Source organism: Marmota monax, unplaced genomic scaffold (genome assembly GCF_021218885.2).
Source record: "Marmota monax isolate L192 unplaced genomic scaffold, Marmota_monax_Labrador192_F-V1.1 WCK01_AAM20220418_F8-fsc00254, whole genome shotgun sequence".
NCBI lineage: Eukaryota > Metazoa > Chordata > Mammalia > Rodentia > Sciuridae > Marmota > Marmota monax.
Window position 1 is genome coordinate 163,706 of NW_026694584.1, and position 8,959 is coordinate 172,664.

Consider the following 8,959-nt stretch of genomic DNA (forward strand, 5'->3'; position numbering starts at 1 on the left):
TTGAAACGGGCTGAGTTGCTGAGGCTGACCTTGAGTTTGTGATCCTCTTGCCTCAGCCTCTCTGGTCACTGGGATTACAGGTGTGTACCACCATGCCCAGCTAGCTTTACGTTTTGAGGATATGAAACCTGTACAAGAGAACCAAGCCAAACACACACAGCACTGGTTAGATAGGGGCTCATGTCCATCTTTGTCACCTCTGCTCTACTTCCTGCCTCCCCTATAATTTATTGTTCAAGCAAGGTCACTGGGAAAGTGAAACAATGGTAGCCAAGCCTGAACTCACTGAAGAAACTGGACCTGTGATCCCTTAAAACTCCATAAGCATTTGCGTTTGTCATCAGAGCACTCATCCTGCACACACCACTGTGCCCTTTGCCTTCTCTTCTCTTTTCAGACTTAGTTGCGTGCAGCTGTAACCATGCTGCTGGCCATGGGGCGTGTGCTCGCTTACCGTGCATGGGCCTTTGGTTGCTTCCTGTCTTTCCCCATTCGGACAGCCCTGCAGCGAGTGGCCATGTGCAGAGGTCTTCTGTGCAGCTGTGCTGGTGTCCACATGCTCTTCCCTAAGGGCTCTGTCCTCTGCACTTTCACCAGGGCCCTATAACTCTGCAGCTTACCCAATCCCTGCAGCATTGCTATAAAATTACACTGCTGGGCTGGGGCTGGGGCTTGGTGGCAGGGCGCTTGCCTAACATATGTGAGGCACTGGATTTGATCACATAAAAAGTAAATTAATTTAAAAATACACTTATTAAAAAAAGACTTACTTCCTTTAAAAAAAAAAAGAAATTACACTGCTGAACGCCCATTGCTGTTGCTAATGAACTTCTGGATTTTTGTTAATCTGGTAGGAAGAAATGGTATGACTTTAATTTTTATTTATCTTATTTCCAGTGAGGTAGAGTGTCTGTTCATATGTTTAAGGACTGTATATTTTTGAATTGTTTATTCTTATATATTATCCACTTTTCTACTGTTTTTTTCCTTAATTATTTAGGAGTTTTGACAAATATATAGGATATAACTCCAACGCCTGAGTTTTTCCTCAATCATTTGTATTGGTTTTGCTTCGGTATTTTTCATCCCGAAAGTCTTGTTTTCATGGAACTGACCTCATTAAGGTTTTTTTCCCTCAGACTTGGCGCTGTGGTGGTCCCCGACCCGACCCGGTAGTACTCGGTGTGCTTATGTTTGTTGTGCACAGCTCTCTGGTGCATTTATCCTGGGGTTGGTTTGTTTATTTGTTTTGTCCTGAGGGTTGAACCCTGGGGATGTGGCTGAGTGCTACTCACTGAGCACTTCCTTCCTTTGTCCCAAAAACATGTTCCTGTCTCCTGCTGTGCTTTGCCGCTGGGCCCTGGAGTCACCCTCTCGACGAGCCCTGGTTCATGGGCTGGAGGAGGTAGCTCCACAAGAGCAGGCCTCGGTCCTGAGAACAGTGGCGTGGTGGCCTCACTGCTCGGCCCTTCTGGCAGACACAACTGGGAGAGTGTCCAGGGTTAGGTTAGAAGCTGCTGCTTGAACCCCTGAGTGCCCCCCGCAGGGCAGCCACCAGCACCCTCCCTGGAGCTGCTCAGTGAGGAAAGTAAAGGCCCCTCTCTCCCCAGGCATGTGCAACCCTCGGAACTACAGCGACACGCCACCCACCTCTAAGAGCACAGTGGAGGACCTGCACGAGCCCATCCCCTCGCTCTTCCGGGCCCTCACCGAGGGGGACACCCAGTTGAACTGGAACATCGTCTCCTTCCCTGTGGCGGAGGAGCTCTCACACCACGAGAACCTTGTCTCCTTTCTAGAGACGGTGAATCAGCCACACCAGCAGAACGTGTCTGTTCCCAGCAACAACGTGCATGCGCCTTACTCCAGTGACAAAGGTAACTGCCCTTGGACTTCCTTCCACCCTCTGGTCTATCCCTGATCCAGTGACACCTGCATTCAGGTTATCCTCTGGAGCACCCTGTGGTTTTGAGTCTGTGTGGGTGGTCCTGAGTAAATTCTAGACTCTAGTAACCCAGACAGAAGCCGTCCGCATGCTGCAGAGCTCCGCGTGGCAGGCAGTCACACTGGTATCCCTTTGCGTCACACCTCACCGAGCAGGGCGTTGCTTGTCCCCATGTCCCCAAAGCTGAGGTTTCAGCTGTGGTAGTGTTGGCACCACAACTAGACCTCTCTGCCACAAGCACCTTGTCCCCTGGTCCACTCTGACCCAGCCAGCTGGCCCTCCTGGTCCCACGGGAGCAAGATGAGAACTCCCTGTGCCAACCCGAGGAGCACACTAAAGATGGGTGGGAGGGGCTTTAGGTTTTATCAAGCCCTGACGTGTTCTAGTTCCAGGCACCACATGGCTCTGCCACCGTGATGGAGCTGCTGTGTCCAGGACACAAGGGCATGACTTGGGTCCCCCGTCCCTGCGTGTTCTCCATCACAACCCTGACCTGTATAAAGTAGAAAGGACTTAGGACATGGATAGCAAAAGCAGAGTGGCTTTTGTTAGAGGATAGATTTCATAAAAATGTTAATTTTAATATTTCTTAAATATTTAATAAAGATTCTTATTTTCTCTTAGGTTAAAATACTTTATGCAACAAATTCTGAGTTTTGGAAAACATCAGGAATATGTGGAATATGATAATAAGACGTTTTACTGCTATTTTTCCCACTATCAAAATGCGGATGATCAGAGCTATAAAATAGGAACGCAGAGATTTCGCTCAGAGACTGCTCAGGTTCTGGGGACGGAGGGGAGCTAGTCCTGCAGTGTCCTTGGAGTTCCCTGGACGGTGTCCTTGGAGCTCCCGCCCTTGTGGCTGCATTCTCTCCTTAGTGTATAGGGCCGCCTTGGCTGCTCTGTCCTCAGGTCCTCTGATTACTCGGGGTCCCCAGTGGCCGTCCGCTGGAATGTTCGTGAGAGCTTACCGACCAGGGGAACTTAGTGGGACCAGTCACTGGAGGCCTGCATGCCTGCACTGCCCTTCTGTGCTGTGCTGCCTCCCAGGCCCCCTCTCATGTCCTTGGCGGTGCCGTCCCTGCACAGCACACCCACCCCCTTTTGGCTGTCCTCTTGGCTGCCTGTGAGCTTCGCTTTTCACCCTTACACTAAAGACGTCCAGTTCCTCTGTGAAACCTCCCTCACTGCTCGAGCCCTGGCAAATTATCAGTTGTGTAAATGGGTCTGTAAAAATGGCCCAGCCTTAGATCATATGCTCTTCATCCTGGTGCCCGTTATCCACTGTGGATCTCCTTGGCCCTTTTCTCCCAGGTGAGGAGTTATATGGGCTTAATCACCAGGGAAACTTGAACCAGAGTCAGTGTCCTGTGGAGAGTCAGACGCCAGGCAGGATGCCGGCCTGCTGGCCACTCACCGTGTCTAAAGCACCTAAAGTGTTCTTTACTTACATCCTCAGTATCATCTTAGAATAGAATAGTGGGGTTTTCAAACTTTTGACTGCAGAATTCTCTCTGTAGGAAATCTTATCAGAAGCGATGAACTTAAAAAGAGCTTTGGTGTGGTACTGAACACAGGACTTCATGCTTGCCAGACAAGCACTGTACCACTGAGCCAGATCCCAGCCCTCTTGCTTTTTTATTTTGAGATGGGGTCTTATAATTTGCCCCATCTAGCCTCAAACTTGTGATCCTCTTGCCTCAGCCTCCTGATACACTGGGATTACAGGCATGTACTACTGCATCTTGCAGCAAATAGTTTTTAAGCCTAGTAATGTAACTTCAGGTCAAAGTCTGAAGTAAGGATGCCCTTTGCTTTCTGCATCTGTGGTGGAAGGATTCTCAGCATGATTGGCAAAGACCTTTTCTCCTGTACCTCATTTATGTCCTGTGCAGATCAGCAGTAAGGGAACAGAGACAATTAACTGTCAATTGTATTCAACTCCATAGAAAGCACTTCGTGTTTTAACACCCTCCAGCTCTGAAATCTTAATTCTGTTTTCCAGAGCACATGTGCACAGTGGTGTACTTTGACGACTGCATGTCCATACATCAGTGTAAGATATCCTGCGAGTCCATGGGCGCATCCAAATACCGCTGGTTCCACAATGCCTGCTGCGAGTGTATCGGCCCCGAGTGCATTGACTACGGCAGTAAGACTGTCAAATGTATGAACTGCATGTTCTAAAGAAGGAAGAGAAACAGGAACCCAAGCACTCGAATCACAAGAAAGGTGTGAGCATGACTCAGTGAGTCCACTGGTTGGATCAGAATGCCAGCAAGTTCCAAAAGTGCAAGGGCTGGGAAGGAGGTGCCATGTGAGGGTGCTGGGTGCTGGGGTGGGTTAGACACATGTGTACTACCACTCCCTCCTCTCCACGCCCCTGGCTGCACACCTCTCCTTGTTATACATGCACAGCACTGGTGTAGGAGAAGCAGGTGCACAGGAAGCCTCAAAAGCCTTTGTGCCCAACATAAAGCCTGGTACCGCTCCCTTCTCGTGTTCCAAGCACTTTCCAGTGTTTGCAGAACCCACTCAAGTGAGTTAGGGCTCCCTCAGTGCCTGCGACTCCTGGGACCTATTTCCATAGCTGTGTGCCACTCTTCACTGTGCCTTATGTCTCTCTGCTTTATGAACAGAGGGGATGTTCAAAGACATCTTTGAAAACCATGAAAATCACCTTAGTAAGCGTCCGTATTGGTTCTAGGAAGCAGGTGCCCACTACATTTTACATTTGAGAGCCCTGATGCGCTAGAAGCCCTGCCCCACCAGGGACAATGCTCTAGGGCAGGTCTCTTGTCTGCCCACCCAGAGTGCTCAGCTGGGTGTCAGGGTGCATCGTGAGACTGCGTGGCGCACTCTGCCAGGGCAAGTAACTGGCGTCTTAGGTACCAGCGAGGAGCACTGGGCGCAGCAGGACTGCCGAGCCAACTCCACCTAGCCTGCAGAAAAGCATTCTGTCCTCTGGGCAGGTGGGTGGCTGGTAGCCAGGCCACGTGGAGGTGACAATTAGCCTCAGCCCTGTGGAGACAGAGCCGGTTCCCTAGCCCACACAGGATCAGAAGAGAATTCAAGATATGAACAGGGCGGGATGGAAGTGCTGGGAGGGCGCTGAGGACAGCCACACGAGGCCGTGCCCATGCGGATGGTTGTGTCTGGATCTCTTGTTCTTATTAAATAGGCATCAGATCGTGGGAGGTTGAAATTCTGAAATATTTTTTAAAATATCTGTTCAAGATTCTGTACACTCCAAATACACTGCAGGATTATTTAGTCAGCTTTTTATATAATGTCTCAATGGAGATAAGCTTAAATACTCTGTCCTTCATAGAATCCCAAACTTCAAGTATGAATCTAAAACATAAATATTTTTATTATACAAACTCTTGATTTTACAAACTTTCTAATTTCTCTAGTGAATATTTGAATTACAAGTAACTTTTTAGGAATACCTCTTTGTATGTCTTCATGTTTTAGTGTACGCCCATAGATAATGCTGTTGGGTAGTTTGTATTATTCGTTATCTGAACACTAGTTATGGGGTCATTTGTGACATTGTGATTACAATAAAGTTCACAGCTGGATCACATTTCTGCTCTGAGGTCACTAACGAAGGTCACAGGGACTTAGGTATTTTGGCCTCTTAGGAAGCTGAGCTTTATGGCTCTTAGGACATTGCAGGGAGAGCATGGGAGCCCCTGCTTCCCTGTGCCTGGAGGCTCCTGGCGCCCTTCCTTAACCCCTTCTCACCAGCACCTTCGAGGCCGAGGCCAGGGAAGGAGTCCGCTGCCTCATTTCAGCTTCACTGCTTTCCAGGTGGCTTTATGCCTACGAGTGGAGGGATGCTTCTGGATTGGTTGGCAACACAGTTGATATTTTCTTAACAGTGACAAACATGTTGAAGTGCATTGATCACCATTTTTTAGCTTTCATTATGAAGTTGTAAAATGCTGTACTTTTTTCCACCTTTACGTTTCTCGGAACCCCGTTCTCACTGCAAGGGATCCCCAATGGAGTGGTCCATGTGCTCACCTGCTTCTCTCTCCTGGTTTGCCAAGGGATGAAGAAGACCTTAGGGTCCCACTTCCAGTTCTCTGGTGGCCCCTAGGTTCTGCATGTGAATGTTTTTCCAGAGTGAAAGCACAGTACTGGAGAGGCCAGCAGCCTCGCAAAACACAGGTCCTTTCTACCACGCAGAATGTTCACGCCCATGCTGATGCTCAGAAGAAACTCTTTTTATTTTAATCAAAAATTGAGTGGTCACCTGTGTTATAGCCATATCTAAGCCGGGGGGCCCTGTGAGAGGTGTGCATCAGCCGCCTGTCCTGTGGAGGGGCATGTGCTAGCCAGCTTTGCCCTCCCTCCCGTGATGTTGTGACTATCGTGACTGAGTTCACAATGGTTGCCCCAAATCAGTTGACAGTTCAAATAAAATCTCACGTCTGTTCACAAGGCTGCTCTGAAAGGGAGGCCACCATGTAGCAGCATCAGAACACAAAACAGGTGTCAGGCAGCATCAAATGCAAGGAGAGAAACCGAGAATTCGGTGGAGATCGAGGGAACTCAGCCATGTTTTCAAAGTTAGTTTTGAGAAAGCCACTTTGAAGGTTTCCAGGTCTATGCTGCACTCCTAAGAGTGGGTTTACTATGTTCTAGATGATCTACAACATGTAAAATAGGTATCTTTTCTTTGGTTGTCCCTATAAACAAAAAAGTATTTTAATAAAAACTTGAAATGAATGTGAGGCACGTTCTCTGTTAATTTCAGCCAAAAGAAGTCAGGCGCTTCTGTCTGGTGAGGTTAACGTCTGAGGGTCAGTGAAGCGTGTCCTCTTCCCTCTGGAGGGCTCTACAGAGCTGGCTGGGACCAGGGACCTTTGAAGTCGCTCTCTGCCTCTTCCTATGCTTCGTTCCTTCCTGGGGACCCTTAAGATAAGCACTTCACCATTCTCCACGTCTGCAGGCCTCGTGATCCCATGATCGAGGTTACAGGCACAGAGGAGGATGGCTGTCACTATGGCAGTCCCTACAGCAGCACTGCTGGTAGAGGGGAACCACAGCTGCACTGGGGTGACAAAACGAGCCACTTCACATTTCAGCCCAGCACAGAGGATGATGGAACCCAGGGCACTCAACCACTGAGACACAGCTCAGCCCTGTTTATTTTATTTTGAGATAAGTCTTGCTAAGTTGCTGAGGTTGACTTTGAACTTGGGATCCTCATGCCTCAGCCTCCTGAGTTGCTGATCTTATGGGCATGCGCCACTGAGCCCGGCAGTTTGTTGTTTTTTTAGATGGGGTCTTGCTATGTTGTCCAGTCTGTCCTCAAACTCCTGAGCTCAAGCCCCCCTCCCCCCTCAGCCCTGGGTATCGGGGATGGCGGTCCACACCACCACTCCTTTTATTTTAAAGTCAGGGTTTGACCCGTGGAGTTAGCAACAACCCCAAAGTTCAGATAGAAAAAAAAGATTCCTGTTTCTCCCAGCAGTGCTGGGAGTTCCCAGGAGCCTGTGCAACTCAGAGAGGACTGGAAAGCACGGTCCCACGGTCAGGGTAAAGAATTCTGCTGCTGACTCCAGGGAGCCACTGACAGACGCAGCCACTACCAAAGCATGGTAATTTGGTGAAGGTGCCATGTGCCCTCCCTCTGGCCGCGCCACACTGTGGCCATCATGATCTTTCCACCCGGCCATGTGCAGGTCATGACCGCCGCCACCCCAGCTCCCAGAAAGTTGCCAGGCCTTTGAGCTCCTCTGCCTCAGAGAGCTGGCGTTACCTGGCAGGGCGTCAGCAATGGCGGGCAGCCTGCCTTGTGTTGTCCAGAAGCCGGAAGATGTCGGGTCTCCATGCCAAGCCTCAGCATGCCCAAGGCCCCGGGCGATCTCTGCACTAAGCCAGAGCCTGGCACTGCCTGAGCTCACAGGGAGGCCATGTCTGGGCTGGACCTGCCTCTTTCTGGAGGTTTCTACTTAGGAATACCAGCAGCAGCCCTGCCCTCATTGTCCAAGGCCCCTCAGACCTGGCGCCAGGACTCTGTGATCCCAAGATGGATGATAGAGGCTTTTTTCCTGGCTGGCACTGGAGCGGATAGGGCTCAGCATCAGATGTGTTTGATTTAAAGAAAACAATGAGTAGGACCTGCTGCTACCTGGGAATGGCATTTATATCCGAGCCTCCTGTCCCACACCCGTCCCGCTCTGCTGGGCCAGCTTGTCCTGCAGATTGGGGCTCCTGTCCCAATTCCAGTCTCAGCTCTTGCAACACCTGGCAGAGAGGCCTTCTCTGACCTCAGGGCTCCTCCCACCCGCTCCCACAACCCTGTCATCTTTCTTTGCAGGACGAAGCTCTGAGGTCTTGCTGCTCCTCATCCATCACCTATGCCCCTAGACTGTGGGGCAGAACATCTGTGATTGGCACTTGGATTGCCTGTGTCCCCAGAGCTGCTTGTGCTGGTAGCATGATCCCCATGTGGCCATGTTGAGGTGCTGCATGATGAAAGGCCTCAGCACAGGTAGAAGGAACACAAGGAAGACAACAGGAGCCTTCCACTTGCACATGATTCGAAACTCTCCGCACACTCTGGTCATAGGTGACACTATAAAATCAGTCATATCCTTGGGTCCATAAATAACCCATCTCCTGACCTGGCCTTAAGAAAAACAGATCTGAGAATGCTTTTGTTCAATGAGCAGATTGTTTTGTAATTGATATTTTGAGGATGCGCTGATTTTATCCCTGTCACATGCTGTAAGTTGGTGACACAAATGCAGTACTCCTTAAATTCCCAAGCAAAACAATAAAACCTGGGCATCTGGGACAGTAGTAGAGATATTTCACCAAAAGCAAAGAAGAAAAGAATCCCTATAGGCAATGACTCACACGCAAGCGGCCGGCGCACAGGAGGACTAGAAGTGCCCTGTGAGAGCGAGTGTGTCCTGCAGGTTTCACACGTACAAACCCCTTGTTCAGTGAAGCCACCGCATCCTCTCCAGCACCATACTGGGCCTGTCA

General features: G+C 49.8%; 1 protein-coding gene across 3 annotated transcripts in view; it reads left to right on the forward strand.

The window, feature by feature from the left end:
• The window catches only part of Twsg1 (twisted gastrulation BMP signaling modulator 1), a 31,550-nt gene extending 24,862 nt beyond the window's left edge, over window positions 1–6,688 (forward strand). For all 3 annotated transcript variants that reach the window (XM_046421431.2, XM_046421432.2, XM_046421433.2), the window contains exons 4-5: window positions 1,611–1,877; window positions 3,954–6,688. In XM_046421431.2, the coding sequence (XP_046277387.1) occupies window positions 1,611–1,877; window positions 3,954–4,135 (449 nt within the window). In that variant the 3' untranslated portion in view covers window positions 4,136–6,688. The remainder of the gene's footprint in view (window positions 1–1,610; window positions 1,878–3,953) is intronic.
• The last annotated feature ends 2,271 nt before the right edge of the window (window positions 6,689–8,959 follow it).